Genomic DNA, 22,029 nt, shown 5'->3' with positions numbered 1-22,029 from the left:
CTCCAAAACTCATCCCAAGCCAAACCCTCCCTTCTATTCAGTCCACCCATCTCCTTTCAAAACAAGGACCACACCACCATCACCAAAACCATCAAAACCCAAACCTATCTTGCACTCACCCAAACGGTTTAAATTAATTTCCTTAGATACTTGTAGCATCTATAATAACATTTCAGAACTCCATGCTCAGAACTTTCACAATTCACCAGATGTTCTTGCCATAACTGAAACATGGCTAAAACCCCATACACATGACTCTGAAATATCACTACTTTGTTATAGTCTCATGACTGTCTGTATATCCTACCATACAATCAATCTGTTCCCAGATTCCATAACCCTGGTCTCCTTATCCCTTCTCTTTAACTAAAGCACCTATGTAATACAGTACTCTATATATTTCCCCAGGTAATAATGCTACAATCCTAGAAAACATCTTAAACTGGCTCTCACATACAATTTCTAATGACAAGTTAATCTTAGGTGACATTAATTTCAGTTGGCAGATTATCTCCACAAAATATCCATCAGCTAGCCTAAACTTATTTGGATTGGCTCAACTCATTTTCATACATTATATAAATATCCCAAAAAGAGTGGCTCAATTCTGAAATGGATATTGGTGTCAGATTACACTATGTCTCCAGTGGCAACTTTTCTGATTATCTTAGTGATCACCTGCCTGTATATGTAAACAGACTTGGTATCCATCATGTTAAACAACACATACTTAGAACTTCCCATAACCTCACTAATTTTAATCATGATACATTTAACAAAATTCTGAGCTCCTTTAACAAGTCTATCCTGAAAAAATATTCCTATCAGGGAAGACATACACAAATTTAACTCACTTTTCCTGGAAATTCTTAATAGTCTGGCTCCAACTAGAACAAAAAGACCTTGGTTATCCACTCAAAGCAGGCATGGCACTTAATGTATGAAAGAGAGAGAGAGCTTGGAAAGAATGCTTAAAATATAGAGCTCCCCAAAACCTGCAACATTTTAAAGAACTATGTAACCATACTTAAAGATAGATTATCACAGACAAGAAAATCTACTTCAGTAATCCCTTACTAAATCAGGTTTCCAACCCTAAAAATTCTGGTCTGCTATTAATAATATACTCCAGTCTGGAACATCCACCACTCCTAACCCTGCCTCAAATAACACTCCCTCCTAAATAGTTGCTTAATTTAAAACACATTTTATAGAAAGCATTAAAGCCCTTACTAAAGATTTTCCTCCCAACAATCCTGACATAACCTCTCCTCAGACAGCAAACACCACCTGTTTCACCCTAAAATCCATCCCAACTTCCTACATCAAATCGTTACTTCTTAAACTGAAATCCTGTTCTCTTTCAGGAGATAATCTCTCAGGAAAGTACCTCAAGCTAACTGCCAGTTTCATAGCCTATCCTGTGTCCATTCTAATTAACAGATCTCTCCAAGAATCATACATTCCTTTTCTATAGAAAAAGCTCTTCTTCATCCTCCTTCATAAAAGAGGAGCCTCATCTGATTTAAGCAATTTCAGACTTATCACCATATTATCCACTTTGTCAACACTTCTGTAGAAGTGTATTGACATGCAAAGTCTTCTACATATTCTTCAAGAAAAGGTCCTGAACCCCACACATCATTGTTTTAGATCTGCCCGTGGAACTACCACTGCCTTATTAATTTTCACAGATAATATTAACAATGTAAGAGATGAAGCCAGACTTGTTTCTTCTGTATTCCTTGGTTTCTCTAAATCTTTTGATCTATTCTCTCACCAAAAAAACTCCTCTAACAACTGTCTTCTGTCGGGCTATCACAACCCACACTACTATGATTTAGCAACTACTTGACCAACAGATGTTTGTTAAATGGCTGTCCACTTTTTCCTCCCTTCCTTTGGACTAAATATGATATCTTGGAGCTTTTTTCCCTGAACATCAGCAGAAAAAGGACACATGTGACCACTTGGACTTTCCTGGTAAAAAAATGCCAATAAATAAAATAAATAAATAAGTGAAGGTGCACATTTGGTCAAATATTTGAATGATCAAAATTTGTTTGGCATATGCTGTGCTATTTGGGGCTGAATGCCCTTTCATGCTAGTTATATTATTGTCGAGTTGGTGTACTTTTATTTATTTACTGACATTTGGTTATGAGAAAGTCTGACTAGGTAGGAGTCCATTTTCAGCAGAGGCCTGGGGAGTATTACAAAACATTTTAAGAACAACAATTTTACAGTCTTTAAAAATAATACAAAAATACAATTTAAATAATTATACCAAATTAGACATAATATGAAAACATTGGTTAAAAATAGATACAAGTTACATGACAATAATTTAACAGTTAGAGAAATTTCAGACAGTTTATAGAGAAATTAATGGTAAGTTAGTACATAAATTGCAACTTGAAATGAGAGAAAAACAGGCTTATGTTATATTTAGAGAGAAAGAAAGTGAAGAGAAATTGATAGAAGTAAGGAAGTAAGTGAAGAAGGGAGAATAAGGAGATGCAAGATATGAATAGTTATTTGCTCACATTTAGAGATATAGTTTATCCTGATGTTGAGCAAGAAAAGAGACAGCTATTGGCTAAGAAGTCTTTCAGAATGGTTTTAAAGGATGGGAGGGAGAGTATTGACCCGATGAATAGAGGTAAGAAGTTCCAGGTCTTAGCAACATAGTACGAGTATTGACAATGTTCAGCAGATTTGATAGGTTTGTGGACAGAGGAGTTTTTCATCTCTGGACCATAATGACCAATTGCGAATATAGTTGTGTAGAATGTTAATTAGTGCTGAACAAGCAGATGGATTTGCTATAATTTTATAGGTGTTAAAAAGTTGTGTATATATTAGTTGATGAGGTCATTCTAATCAGTTTAGAATTTTTAGTACTATACAGTGGTGGTTTCTGAAATGGGTATATGCTGCAAATTTGGCAACTTTGTTTTAACATTGTTCAAGTTCTGATTTTGTGATGTCTAAAGCTGAGAAATGATGGGAGTTCCATAAAGAAGTTTGGGTAGGAGATAAGCAGTGGGAAGTGGCTTTAGTTGTGTCAGTGAGAATGTTTTTGGCTCTATAAAGCATTCCTAGTTTTGGATGAGTTTTTCTTCTGCAATTTTGTATATGCAGGTCGAAATTAAGATTATCATCCACTATCTTCCTGAATACTTTGCTATGAGAAGTGACTTCAGTTGTACTATCAGGGGAGTGGACTGTAAATTTTGTTTTTTCATGAGAGTGGGATTTGGGGAAAGAAAAAATAGTGTGTAGCGTTTTTTTATGATTGAACATGAATTATTAGTTACAAAGCCACATAAAGCCACATGTGGGGTAAAAGCCATTTAAGTGAGGAGTGTCACTTCAGTGATGTTGGGGAGCAAAGTCCCCCACATAAAAGCATTTTGTCTGTATTTCTATGCAATGTTTAATGTAGCATTTGGTTTGGTGTAGTATAAAAGTTTTTTTGGTAGGGATAGGGGTTTATGAAGTTTTTGTTTCCTTTTTGGCAGTAGTTACAAATTCAAATATATGGTTTCATAGGTACATAGGTTGGTACTAGGCTATCAGCCCTAGGGCCTATACAGCCCAAGCCATAACAATTCCCTGGCTATTTCTTCCCACACTATTTACTTCCCTGGCATTTTCATTTTGTCAGAAAACATTGACTGACTTGGAATTTTGAGGTTGTGATTATGGGTTTGATTGTAAATTTTTGGAGAAATATGTATTTGTTTAAATGTTTTGGAATTTAACTGCTTGTTTTACTGTCGGTGCCAGATTTCTATTTTTGTGATCACAAGACAGGATAGTAATGGTTTTACAGCCTTGTCATCACTGTTTTGCAATCTCAGAATTAGTATATATAAAATCACAGGTGAGTAGGTGGTGCATCCCCTCCCCTGCAACATGGGTGTGTAAAGGGGCTTGTCTCCTGCACAAATTAATGTAAATGGTGTTTCCTTTTTGTTTTATGTCAAAGGTGTTCTGTTTGTTGTTTCAATCATTTAGATGTATGGTGCAGAATCTGATGGTTTCTGTTTTGAATATTGGTTTCTGTAATGATTTGTGACTTGATTGATAATATTATCCAGTGGAAATGAGAAAAGAGAAAGTTAAAGCAGACTGTGAGAATGTGGAAGGGTGAGGTGGTCTGACCATATTGGAGTGATGACTCAAGAGACTCTTAACTGTTTTTTTTATTTGTTCATTTTTTTTTTTTTGTGGAGTTGAGGTAGTCAGTGAAAAGGAGGCTAACGTGATTCAAAAAGATTTCAATGTGATGGTTGAGCAAGAAATGGAATGATTGTTGAGAAGAACAAAAATAGCAGAATATGTCTGCAAATGCTAGTGGAAGACTGGAGATGGGATTTAAGAGATCTGTGGAATGTGCAGCAGGAGGGTAAAATGGTCCATACATTCTCAGATGATAATAGCAACAATTTTGCAGGTCAATTACATTTTTGATCAGTGTATAGGTGATGGAAGTAGATGGGAAAGAAAAGTGTTTGTTGAATGTGTTTCAAAATAGCTGGATAAATAAAAGTAGAGAGACACTAAATACAGGATATTGGATTTAAGAAGAGGAAATGATGCCTGAAGAAATTGATGTCTAAGGTGGCAGAAGATGGCAGAGTAGGTAGAAGTGGGTAATTAATGTGGGATACAGTCAAGCTGGGATGGAGAGGTGGATAATACTGGAAAATAAATTAATGACAAAAGAAAAGGGGTGCTTGACGAGTTTAGAAAATTTAAATTATTAGATATTCAGAGGGCTATGTGATGGGGGAGAAAAGAAGACATGCCACAGTGGGTCAGTTAAAGTAGGTAATAAGGAAAAAGTAATGGGCAGGTTAGAAACAGAGCTGCAAGGGTATGGAACCAGTGGAGGCAGCAAGGGAAGGTGAGAGACAAAATATTAGCATAGAAACTGAAAGCAGGAGAGAAAAAGGAGGTCAGTGACAGAGAAGTAAAGAGGATTAAGGCAAAAGAAAATACAAACATGGATTAGCTGGGATAAAATGACAGTAGAACTGTAGCATTGTATGGAAGGTGAGAATCTAGAGCACAGGTCAATTACAATGTGGGTAGTGGGAGCGTAATAGGGGAAAAAGGTTAATACATAATATGGCTGAGGGCCTGATGCTATAAGTGTGAAAGTGGTGGAGTTGATATGTAGAAGGAAATACAAATGTAAAAAATATAATATATGAGAAACATATGTTACATGCATGTGTAAGTGGGATAGGTGTAAAATTTAACAAATATATGACTAAAAAAACTTAAGACAAGAGTTTCCCCACTGAGATTCTAATCAGTGGTTTATACCCCCCCTTCTATTTCACCTTAAACTATTTCCATTCTTGACAGAGTCAGTCTCTCTTATCCTTAAAGTACCTTATCTTAATCTTCACTGGTTCACAGTCCTTACCTCCTGTCACTGTAAGCCACACTCTCACATTGTCAAAATGTGTCAGTGATTCACTCAACATAACATTTTTCACCTTTTATAATAAGCAGAGCATATTCTAACATCCTAAATGTAGTACTCCATGTTCTCCTCCTGCATTGCTTTATCATCATGCAGTGCAGTACTGGAATAAAGCAGTTCACCTCACACAGATTAATGTACCTCATGGCCGGTACTGTCCTCATCCACTATCACCATCTGAGGCACAACCGTAAGGTCTCTGCCATTTCCAGATCCTCGTCCTCTTTAGCCATTAAGATGAAGCTTGTTATCCATCTTTATTCTCAGCTGGATTTAAACCAGTGTAAAGTAGATTTATAGCAAAACCCAGAGTGCAGTAGCCTTGAGGTTGTAGAACCCTTATATATATTTGGCAGAGACTGAAATGCCAAGGCCTGTGTCCTTCCTTTCTTCCTCTTAAGGCATGGGAGTATGTTCTTCACAGCTGTCAGTAATGGTGCTCTGAAGATCAGGGTCATATGATATATTCTGTAAATATGGAGGTGAGAAGTAGTACATATGACTTATATGGGTTGGGAGGCAAGGCCCCTGGCTATGGCTATGGACAAAGACTCATGGCATTTTAATCTCAGCCCTAATTTTATCCATTGTATGTCACCCCAAGCTCCTTGTTATCTCCACCCCTTAAAATAACTGCTCCTTAAGTTTGCAACCCCTCTATCTCTCTCTCATTTTCATCAAGGTATTATGACATTTCAATAACTTTTACTGCTTTGAAAGCTATATGTAAGAAAATTATGGAATCAAAAGATAAGGTTACCTAAATATATTAGTTCTTGATAGTGTACACTGAGAGTTGTTTTCACCAAAATGACAGTTTTATTACAATAAGTAAAACAGCTCTGATTTATTAATACATTTGAGGAAGATGCACACATTCGCATTCCACAAAATATAGCTAGGTTAACAATGACTTAAAGTAATTCTGTCATTCACAGAGAATCCTCATTCCAGTTCTGTGATTACACTTAACTTATTTATATATGTTAGTCTGGGTAGATCAGAAATGAAAATTTTCAGGTTCAGCCCAGTATATGAAAATAATTAGAAAGAAACATAAACAGAAGTCTGGATAGTTTGAAATATTAGCATAACATATATACAAATGTCATTTTAACTGATTTTGGCCTAGCACTCAAGTGTGGGGTCATTTATTGCACTGTTGTGATTATTTTGCTGCTTGTGTATCTCTGCTACCATTAAACTACAACAAAAAGAAAAAAAAAAATCTTGCTTTTTTCCCACTTTCTGAAAGTTAAGAAGGTTCAGTTACAGATTTGCTGTTCTGAACTGTTTGGAAGTTTCTAGAAGGCTAGTGCTTGCTTGGGTTAAAGGGACGTCTCTGTGTTCACCAGTGGGAGTGATTAACATTGAACAGCCTGCCTGTCCCTGGAGGAGTGGTTACTACCTAGAAGCTGTAGTTTTATTGGACATTTTGGGTCAATTCTTAACTCCTTGATCTGTCTCTCTTAAAACCCGGCTGCCTTGTGGTTTTGGCATCTTTTCAGGCTTTCTAGTTGTTGCTGAAGCACCTACCAAGGAGAGAAAACGCTGAGAGAAGAAAAGGAGCAACTTTTGTGATTTTAAGTATTTTCTTCTGATTTCATGTTAAGTTTTACTGCTTTGCCGCCTACATTTTGGCATTTTCCTGCTTGCTAAAGTTTATATCTGTAACAGTAACAGTACTTGGTACACATCTAGAGCCTGTTTACTGCATTTCCTGTGTTGGACTTAATTTAAAATTGTTTTTTTCTCTAAAAACTGCATTTTACCTGATTTTGGCCTAGCACTCAAGTGTGGGGTCATTTATTGCACTACTGTGATTATTTTGCTGCTTGTGTATCTCTGCTACCTTTAAACTACAACAAAAAGAAAAAAAAAAACAAAAACAAATCTTGCTTTTTTCCCACTTTCTGAAAGTTAAGAAAGTTCAGTTACAGATTTGCTGTTCTGAACTGTTTAGAAGTTTCTAGAAGGCCAGTGCTTGCTTGGGCTAAAAGGAAGTTTCTGTGTTCACCAGTGGGAGTGGTTAACACTGAACAGCCTGCCTGTCCCTAGGGGAGTGGTTACTACCTAGAAGCTGTAGTTTTATTGGCCTTTTTGGGTCAATTCTAAACTCCTTGATCTCTCTCTCTTAAAACTGTACAACTCTCTCTTTGCGCGGTTTTGCGCACTGAGCAGCATCGGGCAGTGCCGCCTAAACAGGTTTAAACTACTCCAGGCTCCACAAAGTCTGCTCTTCACTTTTTCCCTTAGAACTGTTCAAACTCTCAAAGTAATCACTCTATTCTCTTTCTAAAGCCCTGCACTTGCTCAGCTCTTATAAGGAAACACTAACTAACTAAAGCACTACACCCTCCTTGACTTCTCATAAGTATTAGGCTCCCAATTGGTCCTTCCTGATCAAGTGAAAAATCAGTTCCCTTCCCTAATCTGATCAGTAAAAAAACAGTTCCCTATACTAATCTGGTATGTCTAAGGGTCAGTTTCAAGGTTACTCTCCAGTCCAGCTGGTGAATCTGGGAATTTTGAGGCAATGTTACAATTGCCTTATGTACACAGACAACCCTCTCCTCCTTCCAACAAACTCTAATACATGTGAGAGATGCAGTTACACAGCCAAACTGGAGGCAGAGCGCTCTCAACCAAAGACTGGCACAGTCAGTCAGGAGGAAAAGGTAACCACCTACACCACAAATCCAGTCTCACACAGACCTATTGCATCTGCATACCCAACACATAAACACACAAAAACATACTTGGAGGCTCTAAATAAAAATCTGCGTAAACAGCAAAGACCTCCTAAGCTGATATCCAAGCAACAGCCACCCCTCAACAATACCCATGAATCACATATATCACAAAATCAGTGTGCCTCACAGTCACAGCCCTTAAGGCCAAACAACACACCAAATACACTTGTTATGGGGGACTCTATTGTCTGGCACACTGACGTTCCGCTCACCACACTGAACAAGGAGAAGGTGTCTGCTGGTGTAAGCTGCCTGTCGGGTGCCAGGATCTGCCACATAACGCAAGCACTCAGGTCACTCCAAAGCAAATACAAGTATGACTCCTTCATTGTCCATGCTGGTGTGAATGACCTGAGACATACCTCCCTGGACTACATGAAAAGAGACATAGAGGAGCTCTCTGACCATGTAGCCTAGGCTGGTATGACCCTGACCTTGAGTAGCATCTTGCCCTCACCAAGAATGATGCCACAGTATAAAGACAAAATGATCAGTTTCAACAATTGGCTAAAGTATTGGTGTCATTCAAAGGGGATCCAGTGTCTGTCAGCCTGGGATGACATGCTCGACAAGCCACGTTGCTTGGCTAGGGACGGCTTGCACCTATCACCCTTAGGCTTTCGTATATTGGCCAAGGCTCTTGCCACCCCCATAGTGCCTTTTTTAGGCAAGGCTCAAAGGACAAACCCACTTCCATAGACAACCCAAGGATAAAACAACTAAAGGTAATGCTACTCAATGCCAGAAGTCTAAACCTCAAGATGCACACACTCGAGGCTCTCCTCAGTATGGAGAAAATCAATGTCTGTGCAGTAACAGAAACCTGGTTCAAGGCTCCTGAGAGCACCCCAACACTACCAGGTTATAACTCATACCATGCATTTCGGCCCCAAAACTCGGACCGAAGCACAAAAGGAGGGGGAGTATCTATATTCATCAAAGATACCTACACCTCCAGGTTAGTGGCACTGCATGAAGCATTGGAAACCATCCATGTGCAACTAACAGCAGGCAAAACTACCTTTCAGTTTGTAGCCTGCTACAGAACACCCTCCCTATTACAGGAACCCCACTTGGCATTCCTGAAAACAATGGAGAATCTGAAGGTCTCTCCAAACACTATGTTATTGGGTGACTTCAACTACCCAAACATTGACTGGAAAAACTACTCAAGCCCAAACACCCTCGCCCAACAGTTCCTTGAATTTATAAACTCTAATGCAATGGAACAACTGTCACCACTCCCACAAGAGGGAACAACATATTGGACCTGGTCATCACCAGCATGGGGACTCTATGTTCCACACCAGAGGTAAACCCCTCATTGGTAAGATCAGACCATAAAGAAATTTCCCTGGACATCCATATCCCGTCCCCACCCCCAGCCAAGGAAATCACTGTAAAGAATTTCTCAAAAGCCAACTTTGCACTTCTCAAGACTGAGGTGGAATCCTTCAAAGCCCCTGGGCCTGAGGATAATAGAGCCCAATCCGCAGAATCCTTTACAAATGCATTCTATGAGCACCTGCAGGAATGCATGGATCGTGCTATCCCAAATAAAACCAAGACTCACTTCTCCAAAAACAGGAGACCAGTCTGGTGGACCCCAGCCATAAATAAGCTATACAACAGAAGGAGGAAGCTACTACATGACAGAGCAAAATCCCAAAAAGGGAAGGCATCTCTGATCAGTATTATCAAGAAACTTCGATCCCTCATAAAATCATCAAAGGCCAGTTTCGAAAGAAAAATTGCCCTAGACACTAAAGATAATCACAAGGCCTTCTTTATTTATGTCAGGAACATGGGCGGAAACTCACAAATATGCTCTGAATTGTTGCATAACGGTACAAAATACACCAAACCTACAGATATAGCCAACATCCTGGCAGACAGATTCAGCGCAAACTTATCCCTCGCTCCCCCCCCCACCAAAGGAGCAAATGCCTATCCCAAATAAATGTAACCTCCCTGACATCACAGATGCACAGGTGAAAACTACCCTCTCCAAAGCAAAAAACACAGCATCTATGGGACCGGACGGTGTCCCAGGCTGTGTCTTACATGAGCTCCAAGAAGAACTGAACCCTCACATTAAGCCACTGTTCAAACTTAGCCTTACTACAGGATATGTACACAAAGAATGGCGTACAGCTACAGTGGTCCCACTCCACAAAGGTGGTGCCACAACAGACCTCGGAAACTATCGCCCCATAAGCCTGACTAGTCTGGTCTGTAAAGCTATGGAGCGTATTATCATGGAACTCATAAACAAAGACATTGGGAGCCTCCAGACACTGGACCCTACCCAATTCAGCATTGTTAAGGGCAGATCTTGCCTCTTAAACCTATTTGATTTCTTTGAAACAGTTACCAAAGCCATAGATGAGGGCAAGGTAGTCCACACAGCTTACCTGGACCTCGCAAAAGCCTTCGACACAATACCCCACTCGGGCATCATAAATCAGTTTACCAGCTTAAATATCAACCCCCTATATCACAAGATGGGTTGCAAACTGGCTCAGAGATAGAACCCACATGGTCAGAATCGCAAGTGCCATGTCCGAATCCAAACCAGTTACAAGTGGCATCCCACAGGGCTCAGTTCTGGGACCTCTCTTGTTCGGTATATACTTCTCTGAGGTTCAGGCTAACACAGAGGGGATTATGGCTGACAAAGTTCGCAGATGACTGCAAACTGGGGGCCATAATCGAATCTCCAGCTGACACAAGCATCCTCCAAAAGGGTCTCACAGAGACGGATGCTTGGTGCCAGAGCCATGGCCTCAAGCTAAATGGTAAAAAGTGCATAGTCATCCCCTTTGGGAAAAACAAGGTGCCCACAAATTACCACATAGGTGGTAATCCATTAAGTACGGAAGAAGTAATTAGAGATTTGGGGACCAACATAGATAGTAATCTCTCCTTTGATAATCACATTGCCAAAGTGGTTAGAAAGACCTTCTATATAGCCCACCTTATCATGAAAGGGTTCGCATCTAGATCAAGAGAGGACATTGTGCCCCTCTACTCGTCACTCATCAGGCCCATAATTTAATACAATGCCCCTTTTGGGATGTACCTCACTCGACACCTGCAGCAACTGGAGAGACCCCAAAAGTACCTCACCAAGAGGATCATGGGCTACAGACAGATGTCCTATGCAGCTCGACTAAAGAAACTCCAGCTCTACTCAATTGCTTACTGCCTACTCAGAGGTGATCTATGCCTGACATACAAAGCCATGTCAAACCCAGAAATAATGGACATGCTCCACTTCAAAAAATCCAAGTCCCTTAGAGCTACACGCTCCAGGGACCTAAACCTCAGCACAAAAATAAATAGGACATGCTGGAGGGACAGATTCATTTCCCAGAGGCTCCCCTCACTCTGGAATAGAATCCCAATTCATGTTAGACATAGCCCCTCGCTGACCCTCTTCAAGCCAAATCTGAACTCATGGATGGGAAATCGCAAATTCACCCCTGGGATCTCTTCTGTTTCCCTGCTAGACAGAGGCACAGTTAACTAATCTTAAAAGGGTACCTTCTGTGACCTACTTTACAGAGGCACAATAGGCTAATCTAATAGGGAGGCAGAAGCCAAATACACTCTGGCTAGGCTTATAAATGCCCTAGGGCAGATAGCCTAGTATCTACCTATGAACCTATGAACCTATGAAAAGTTAAAAAAAAAAAAAAAAAAAAAAAAAAAAATATATATATATATATATATAAAATAAAATATGTATAATATATATATATATATATATATATATATATATATATATATATATATATATACATATACATATATATATATATATGTGTGTGTGTGTACTATGTACATCTTTAATAGTTAACTAAACATATCCATCTTATGGCTATGGCAAGCAATATAATGTATTATATCTATACAACATATATACACACCCACCCACACACACAGTCACACGTGTATGTATAGATGTATATATATATATATATACATATATATATATATATATATATATATATATATATATATATAAATGCCAACAAACAGCACAATGAACACTGCCAGCATCAATCAACAGGTCAATGTGCTGTTCAAACTTTTACTTGTTGCAAAATATTTTCAAACCACAAGCAGTTACACAGCTTTTAACTTTCTAGAGCACACCTTAGTAGCTCCATAACTCCATACCACTCAAACATGCCATACACAATATATTTCCTATTGAAGCATATACTCAAGTAGTACTAAATAGTCCATGTATTTATTAAAATAACAATAAAACAATAATAATAAAACAATAAAAAGGAAGAACATAGAATAAGCGCTTTCGGGTCACCACCATGACCCTTCCTCAGATCCTTATAACTGATATTGCATCATTCCTTCTTTTAAAATAGTAGGTTTGCACCATTAGGGCAGTCTTTTGCATATTAATGATATTACATCATTTCCTTCTTTTAAAATAGCAGGTTTACACCAATAAGGCAGTCTATTGCATAGTCACACCTACTCAGACAGGTGTCTCATAAGTGCCTCTTCAGTCTCCACCTTTTCAAAGCGGGTTTCATAGGAAATGTTGTATTAAGTCCTGGTTTCTGATGTGCTCTAAGCTTCCCAATCCAAAACATTTCCTCCTGCTCGATTCTGGTGTTAATATCACCTCCCCTTTTTGAGGCAAATACAATTTTCAAGACTCTAAACATAAAGTTATGTCCCACATTGTCTCTAATATGTTTCACCAGTGGGTTCTTATAATCCCTTAACCTTATGTCACTAACATGTTTGGACATTATTTCTTTCATTTGTCTCACAGTTTTTCCAACGTAGAAGTTGCTGCATGCGGAACATGTAGCCAAATATACAATGTTCTTGGTTGTGCAGTCAGCATAAAAATTGGTAGTATATTTCTTCTTAGTGGTTGGATGTTTGAAGCAGCTATCAGTACATATAAATTTACACATTGTGCATCTTCTACAAGGAAACTTTCCAATTCTTTTTGAGGTGACATATGGTTCCAAGCAATTATCTTTACATAATATTGTTTTTAAATTCTTTGCATTTTTGAACAGAATCTAGGTTCTTCTCCTACCAATCCTTTGCATTCCTCATTTGACATTAATATTTTCCAGTTTTTCCTAACAATCTCATAGACTCCCTGAGTGTCTGTTGTGTGTGTGAGTGTCATCCTCAATTCTTTCTGTTCCTTCTTACCATCGTAGATGTTATCATAGCCTCCTTTTATGAATGGTTTCCCTTTGCCATGTCTCTCCATAATTACTTGTTGTTTCACTTCAGACACCTCCTTCTCTTTATAGCCTCTAACCTTCAGATGTTCAGACAGATCATTCATAACCAATCCAATAGTGGCATCATTTGAATGTATCCTTGAAGTTCTTAAAAACTGTCCTCTAACTATATTTTTATGAGTGTACCTCGGATGCGTACTATTTCTTTGTAAAATGTTGTTCTTCCAACATTGTTTTCTGTAAAGGCTGGACTCTATAATGCCTTCTTCATTTTGTGAATTATGCACATCCAAAAAATCCATTTGCGTGTTACTATATGCCAAAGTAAATCTAAGGAAGTTTGTGCTGTCTTCTAAATATGCATGAAAGTTTGTCAATTCCATAGCTTCTCCTTCCCACATAATATATATATATATATATATATATATATATATATATATATATATATATATATATATATATATATATATATATATCATCTACAAATCTTTAATATCCCTTCAGATAATTCTTCCAAGGGTTGTCCTGATGAACGACTTTATTTTCCCATTGCGCCAATACTATATTTGCCTAGCTATTGGCATGCACTATGGCTACACCACAGAGCTGTATATAAAATTTTCCATCAAACATGAAGACATTGTTGTTTAGAATCAATTCCATCAGACTACACAACACTGTAACCTGCTTTTCACTATATGTGCCTTCATTCAGTAAAAAATCCCTTAGTGCAGTAATGTCATAGCTGTTAGGGATACTAGTGAACAGATTTTTGATGTCCATAGTAGCCATAAGATGTTTTTCTCCATTTCTCTTTGTATTATTATATTCATTTAATCTTCCAAGAAATTACTTTGTATCTTTTAATACAGCTGGAGTCTACTCTAAGATTTTCTTAATGTGGTGTTCCACATAGATGGGCCTTGAGCTCTGTAATCCATCCAGCTCCAGCCACAATTGGCCTCATTGGAGGTTTCTGCAGATCTTTATGTATCTTCAGAAGGCATTTGAACATTGGCACTAGTGGGTATTCAACTTGCGAGTAGCTACATAGTTCCACTGTAATCTGATTCTGCTCCTTCATTTCCTCCAGGTACAGCCTCACTCTCATTTTAATCCCTTCTAACTCATGCTCACTAATCTCTTTATACGAGGTATCATCTTGTAGAAGAATTCTTACATCTTCTTTATATCTCGCAGTGTCCATCAAGACAACCCCTCCACCTTTATCTGCGGGTCTAATAGTTAAATCTTCATTCTCTTCTAACTCGTTTTTTCCTCCTTTATAGTGTTGTATATTCTCCTTTTATTATTCTGCAAGTAATCAATAATGTCTTGTTCACAGTCGTTAATAAATATGTCTACGATGGCATTATTTTGTGGTATGAAGCTGCTTGGTTTCTTAAACAAATTTATTGCAGTCACTTTATTATCTTTGTACATGCTTCTCAGCATAACATCTCTCCCAAATGTCCTTAGACTTAATATTGCTTCATTATCATCCATGCCTCTCATGGGTATAACTTTTAACCCCTTGTTTAAAATATTAACATGTGCTCTTGTCAACTCAAAAGATGAGAGGCTAAAAACCAGAGATTCATTATTCCTTTCATCTACCGTTCCTCTACATATGACCTCCTTCTTTTCCTTCCTCTGCTTAATTTCTTATTTGCTTCACCTTTATTTCCATTAACTATATTAGATGAATCCTTAAGAAAAGTGACAGCCCAAGTGATAAGAGTCATATGGATATTGTATCTACACAAGGAATAGTGCAGTCCACTAATCAGATAATGGATACCTCTAGCTCAATTCATAATATGAATAATCAAAGAGAAGGAATGAATCCAGGAGCTGTATCTAAGAATACCATGAAAGATGGGGGTTTTCCAGTACTCCCACTTCGAATAAAAGAAGTGAGAAACAGGAAGGAGATGAGATCATTAAGCAGAGGAAGGAAAAGAAGGAGGTCATATGTAGAGGAACGGTAGATGAAAGGAATAATGAATCTCTGGTTTTTAACCTCTCATCTTTTGGGTTGACAAGAGCACATGTTAACACTTTAAACAAGGAGTTGAAATTTATACCCACGAGAGGAATGGATGATAATGGAGCAATATTAAGTCTAAGGACATTTGGGAGAGATGTTATGCTGAGAAGCATGTACAAAGACAATAAAGCAACTGCAATAAATTTGTTTAAGAAACCAAACAGCTTCATACCACAAAATAATGCTGTCATAGACACATTTATTAACGTCTGTGAACAAGAAATTATTGATTACTAACAGAATAATAAAAGGAGAATATACAACACTACTAAGGAGGAAAAACAGGCCTTAAAAGAGTTAGAAGAGAAGGAAGATTTAACTATTAGGCCCGCAGATAAAGGTGGAGGGGTTGTCTTGATGGACACTGTGAGATATAAGGAAGCTGCAAGAATTCTCCTACAAGATGATACCTCGTATAAAGAGATTAGTGAGCATGAGTTAGAAAGGATTAAAATGAGAGTGAGGCTGTACCTGGAGGAAATGAAGGAGCAGAATCAGATTACAGTGGAACTATGTAGCTACTCGCAAGTTGAATACCCACTAGTGCCAATGTTCAAATGCCTTCTGAAGATACATAAAGATCTGCAGAAACCTCCAATGAGGCCAATTGTGGCTGGAGCTGGATGGATTACAGAGCCTGCGTCCATCTATGTGGAACACCACATTAAGAAAATCTTAGAGAAGACTCCAGCTTATTAAAAGATACAAAGTCATTTCTTGGAAGATTAATTGAATATAATAATACAAAGAGAAATGGAGAAAAACATCTTATGGCTACTATGGACATCAAAAATCTGTTCACTAGTATCCCTAACAGCTATGACACTACTGCACTAAGGGATTTTTTACTGAATGAAGGCACATATAGTGAAAGGCAGGTTACAGTGTTGTGTAGTCTGATGGAATTGATTCTAAACAACAATGTCTTCATGTTTGATGGAAAATTTTATATACAGCTCTGTGGTGAAGCCATGGAGTGCATGCCAATAGCTATGCAAATATAGTATTGGCGCAATGGGAAAATAAAGTGGTTCATCAGGACAACCCTTGGAAGAATTATCTGAAGGTATATCAAAGATTTGTAGATGATATATATATTATGTGGGAAGGAGAAGCTATGGATTTGACAAACTTTCATGCATATTTAGAAGACAGCACAAGCTTTCTTAGATTTACTATGGCATATAGTAACATGCAAATGGATTTTTTGGATGTGCGTATTTCACAAAATGAAGAAGGCATTATAGAGACCAGCCTTTACAGAAAAGAATGTTGGATGAACAACATTTTACCAAGAAATAGTATGCATCCGAGGTACACTCATAAAAATATAGTTAGAGGACAGTTTTTAAGAACTTCAAGGATACATTCAAATGCTGCCACTATTGGTTTGGTTATGAATGATCTGTCTGAACATCTGAAGGTGAGAGGCTATTAAGAGAAGGAGGTGTCTGAAGTGAAACAACAAGTAATTATGGAGAGACATGGCAAAAGGAAACCATTCATAAAAGGAGGCTATGATAACATCTACGATGGTAAGAAGGAACAAAAAGTATTGAGGATGACGCTCACACACACAACAGACACTCAGGGAGTTTGTGAGATTGTTAGGAAAAACTGGAAAATATTAATGTCAAATGAGGAATGCAAAGGATTGGTAGGAGAAGAACCTAGATTCTGTTTCAAAAATGCAAAGAATTTAAAAACAATATTATGTAAAGATAATTGCTTGGAACCATATGTCACCTCAAAAAGAATTGGAACTTTTCCTTGTAGAAGATGCACAATGTGTAAATTTATATGTACTGATAGCTGCTTCAAACACCCAACCACTAAGAAGAAATATAGTACCAATTTTTATGCTGACTGCACAACCAAGAACATTTTATATTTGGCTACATGTTCTGCATGCAGCAACTTCTACGTTGGAAAAACTGTGAGACAAATGAAAGAAAGAATGTCCAAACATGTTAGTGACATAAGGTTAAGGGATTATAAGATCGTACTGGCGAAACATATTAGAGACAATGTGAGACATAACTTTATGTTTAGAGTCTTGAAAATTATATTTGCCTCAAAAAGGGGAGGTGATATTAACACCAGACTCGAGCAGGAGGAAATGTTTAGGATTGGGAAGTTTAGAGCACATCAGAAACCAGGACTTAATACAGCATTCCCTACGAAACCCGCCTTGAAAAGGCAGAGACTGAAGAGGCACTTATGAGTCACCTGTTTGAGTAGGTGTGACTATGCAATAGACTGCCTTATTGGTGTAAACCTGCTATTTTAAAAGAAGGAAATGATGTCATATCATTAATATGCAAAAGACTGCCCTATTGGTGCAAACCTACTATTTTAAAAGATGGAAATGATGCAATATCAGTTATAAGGATCTGAGGAAGGGACAGGGTGGTGACCCAAAAGCGCTTATCCTATGTTCTTCCTTTTTATTGTTTTATTATTATTGTTTTATTGTTATTTTAATAAATACATGGACTATTTAGTACTACTTAGTACTTGGCCTGAGTATATGCTTCAATAGAAAATATATTGCGTATGGCATGTCTGAGTGATATGGAGTTATGGAGCTACTAAGCTGTGCTCTAGAAAGTTAAAAGCTGTGTAACTGCTTGTGGTTTGAACATATTTTGCAACAAGTAAAAGTTTGAACAGCACATTGACCTGCTGATTGATCCTGGCCGTGTTTATTGTGCTGTTTGTTGGCGTTTTAATTATCCCGATCTTCTACAGCAGATTCCTGTCGTATTCCGGTGCTGTATTGGTTGGACTTATATATATATATATATATATATATATATATATATATATATATATATATATATATATATATATATATATATATGTGTGTGTGTGTGTGTGTGTGTATATATATATATATATATATATATATATATATATATATATATATATATAAAAATAGAAAAATATAGATATAGATAGATACATGTATAGATGCATATACACACACACACACACACACACACACACACACACACACACACACACACACACACACACACACACACACACACACACACACACACACACAAACATGCACAAGAAAATGTGATTTATGGGAATTAAGTGATTAAGATGAAAGATTAACAGCAATGGCTATGTATCAACTTTAGAAATAGGGTAAGGTGTATACTGGTGAACTCTGTTGTAAGAACAGTAGCATTCAAAAGGAACATGTGACAAAAGAGATAACAAAGTATGTCTTGAATGTATGGAGTCAAACTCACCTGAAACATGCTGACAGCTTCTCGCAGTGGAAGGAAAGTATGACCTGCATGTTTTTGTGATACCACACAGATGACACATAAGGGACTTTCATCCTCCTTGCAAAATAATTTCAGTTCCTCCTTGTGTTCCAGGCATTGCTGTGATCCAAGTGCACAGTGACTTTTCTGTCCCTGTTGTGGTTTTCCACCCTTCGTATCTTCCTGTTTAACTTGAGCTTTCTCTACTATCTTAGCTAACACCCTGTTGATAGTGTATTTCTTGGCTGGCCATTCCGCTCTGCACTCCGGACAGGAGAGAATTTGCTCTGTGTCCCATACTTTATCTATACATGATCTGCAAAAATTATGCCCACATTCCAGTATTACAGGGGCTATAAATAAATCCAAACAAACAGGGCAAACTAAATCCTCATCTAAATAATCAGCTACTCTACCAGTTGCCATTCTTTTTGCACTCTGCCTTCTTCTTTTCACTTTCGTTTTCCAAAAACCTAATTAAATGCACAGAACTTCCTACTAACACAGTCAGTCATACAAAGGTATGTGAACCATGTACTTTCCTTAAAGTGACATTGTTAATACAAAAATAACATACTGTTCTGTTTTTATTTACATAACTAGAAAGACTTTAATGTATTTATATTTCTTTATCCCTTTGTTTACATGTACAAGAATACATACATTTTTCAAGGGCTGATGGAACTATCTTTTCCTTTATGTTCAAATAAATATAAAGAATGAGATTAACTGTTTTTGCAGTTGTGCCTCAGTGGATGCATTGGAGAAATGCTTACCAGTCCTTTAACCTTCAGTGCCTTGCTCTTATTTGACTTACATGTGTTTCTTTATTTGAAATTGCTTCTTTCATGACAGAAAATATACACTCTTGAACACTTAGTTCCCCATTTAAAGCATCTAGTGTGCTCTTGCCCCTGGACCCTGTCTCCTCTCCATTCCATCACCCCCCCCCCATTTCTGAAAGCTTCATAGACCTACAGCCCACCAATATATCTCAGTCGATCCTCACATTGCCCATCACCTTTGATGTAAAACAAATATTTCACTATGCTAAAACTGAAGTTACTATCTTCCATCTGGTTGCTCTCTCCCTATCTTTATGTGCCACTGTTTCCTTACCATTTTTTGCACTGTATCATATACATCCTTTTTTCTACTCTATGGTAAAAAATATATTTCACAACCTTATATTTCTATTTCTTCTTCTCCAAACCTGACACCATTCTTGTAATACTTCACAGCATAATCTAGACAAGTTTCCATATTCTCTTAAAGGGTAGCACATTTTTTTCCAGTATTCCACCTCTGTCCTGTCTAGTGATCTGTACAGTGATAAGATGTCCTTTCTGCTTCTTGAATCAGTTTCCCCTTTGATGCACATCAGCAGCTTCTCTGTTACCAATATATCCTTCACAGTTATGTACAAGGTAGTTCATTTCTGCAGTGAGTGGGATACACAGAGCTTTCTCTTGATTGGTGGTCCTGAGTTTTTAACCCACTCCATAAAATTTTTGGAATTCTTCATCTCTTAGTGTATGAGACTGCACTTTCAAGTACTAAGCTCCTGAATTCCTTTTCTTGCCAGCTTGGCTTATTTAATGAAGTCCCCATATAAGCTCCTCGTTGTATCTAATGGCTCATCCCCGCCCCTCCATTTTATTCTCATCTGTCAGTAAGTTGATTGGGGTGTCAATATCTCTAGTGCTATCAGGCATGACTATCCTAAATAGTACTGGACCAAAGAATGGCCTCTGAAGGGCTGCACTAGCCACCTATCTGTCTGTCAACAGAGCTTGTAGAGCTCCCTAACCACCACAGAAGCCTGTCAGCTGTATATTCTTTCAGCAAGTGCTGATGCTGCAGAGTAAGTTCACTGTTAATGGAATGGAAGTCATTTTCTCCACTGTTGTACAGCTGTGGATTCGTTATATATAAGTTGGTTGAGCGGGGCATCCCCCACTTGTGTGGTGCAGGGCTACTTGCCTACCACCAAAGGCCTCTGATTGCTGAAGAATCTTGAATTGTGCTAGTTTGCCACTGTCCAGTGTTCTCATTTCAATATATTTAGTTTTCAGTGTTGTTATAAGCTGTTTGCATTTTTGTGGTCATGTGCTCATTTGCTAATAGCTGATACTGATTGTAACAATTTTCACCAGATATGATTAAAATACCAGCCATGAAACATCTGGGTTAAGTACATCTTGTGTTTTTACTGAGCTACTGTCATAACTGTGCACTTATTTTGGTATTTATTAGTAATCTAATTAAGAATTGTTTTGGTTTGTACTCTTGTGACAGTAGAGAAAGAACCTATGCATTTGTAGAGCTCTTATTCCTGTAGAACCTTGAAGCATGCTGTTCTGCTATCGGTCAACGTGCTTGCTTGAATTTGTTTAGCTTTTCTGAGATTTTAAGACCTGTCTACATTTATGCATTCATTTCCCAGCCACATTTATGTGTGCACTGTACAGATGCAGGCACTTAGAACCTTAACTTTCTCTACATAAATTCTTAATGTACCTAATAATCAGTGTTGGGGCAAAGAGGCCCAGGTTTGTCTTAAGAGGTGCATTGCTGTTTGTGTGTGGTTTGTTCATTTTAGACAGATACCACTTCAGTAGTTAAACTCTAAACCTTCTATTGACTACTCCCCCTTCAGCCCATATTAATAGACATCTGCAACTATGGATTTAAACTTTCCTACTGTCTCAGAAGCCAGCTTTTTTGAAATGGACATTCTGAGTCAATGTAGCAATTGTTTCATGTTTACTGACAGCCACCTACTATTATTTTATTTTTATTTATTATTTTATTTTATTTTATTTTATTTGCTGTTGGTTAACCAGGATGGTCCATTGGGCCAAGTGAACCCATTTTCAATGGAATCCTGGGGAGAAAAGCTCCAACAAGAATACATATTACAGAGATATACATTACACAGTATACAACTCAGAGCAAGGTAAGTTTACAAACAGTAGAATTATTCACAAAAATAATAATAGAGTGTAGTTATATACATATTTTTTTTTTTTTTTTTTTTTTAGGTTGATAGATGATATTTAGGATAGGATTATGAGCGAAATATAGGAGGTGAAAGTAATAAGGATAGAGGAAGTGGAGGATGATTATGTGGGGAGGGAGCAGGAGCATTCCCATCTGGATGTTAGATAGGAGTGAAGTGTTTTTTTAAAAGTAG

The 22,029-nt window shown here is 37.7% G+C and overlaps 1 protein-coding gene across 1 annotated transcript in view; it reads right to left on the bottom strand.

The window, feature by feature from the left end:
• LOC122812846 (zinc-binding protein A33-like) overlaps positions 1 to 19,295 on the bottom strand; it is a 182,520-nt gene extending 163,225 nt beyond the window's left edge. The window contains exon 1 of the mRNA XM_044084889.1: positions 18,816 to 19,295. Within this exon, the coding sequence (XP_043940824.1) occupies positions 18,816 to 19,259 (444 nt within the window). The 5' untranslated portion in view covers positions 19,260 to 19,295. The remainder of the gene's footprint in view (positions 1 to 18,815) is intronic.
• Positions 19,296 to 22,029: the final 2,734 nt, after the last annotated feature.

Source organism: Protopterus annectens, chromosome 10.part0, assembly GCF_019279795.1.
Source record: "Protopterus annectens isolate FY-2018-M chromosome 10.part0, PAN1.0, whole genome shotgun sequence".
NCBI lineage: Eukaryota > Metazoa > Chordata > Ceratodontiformes > Protopteridae > Protopterus > Protopterus annectens.
This window is presented reverse-complemented; position numbering and strand designations above follow the sequence as displayed.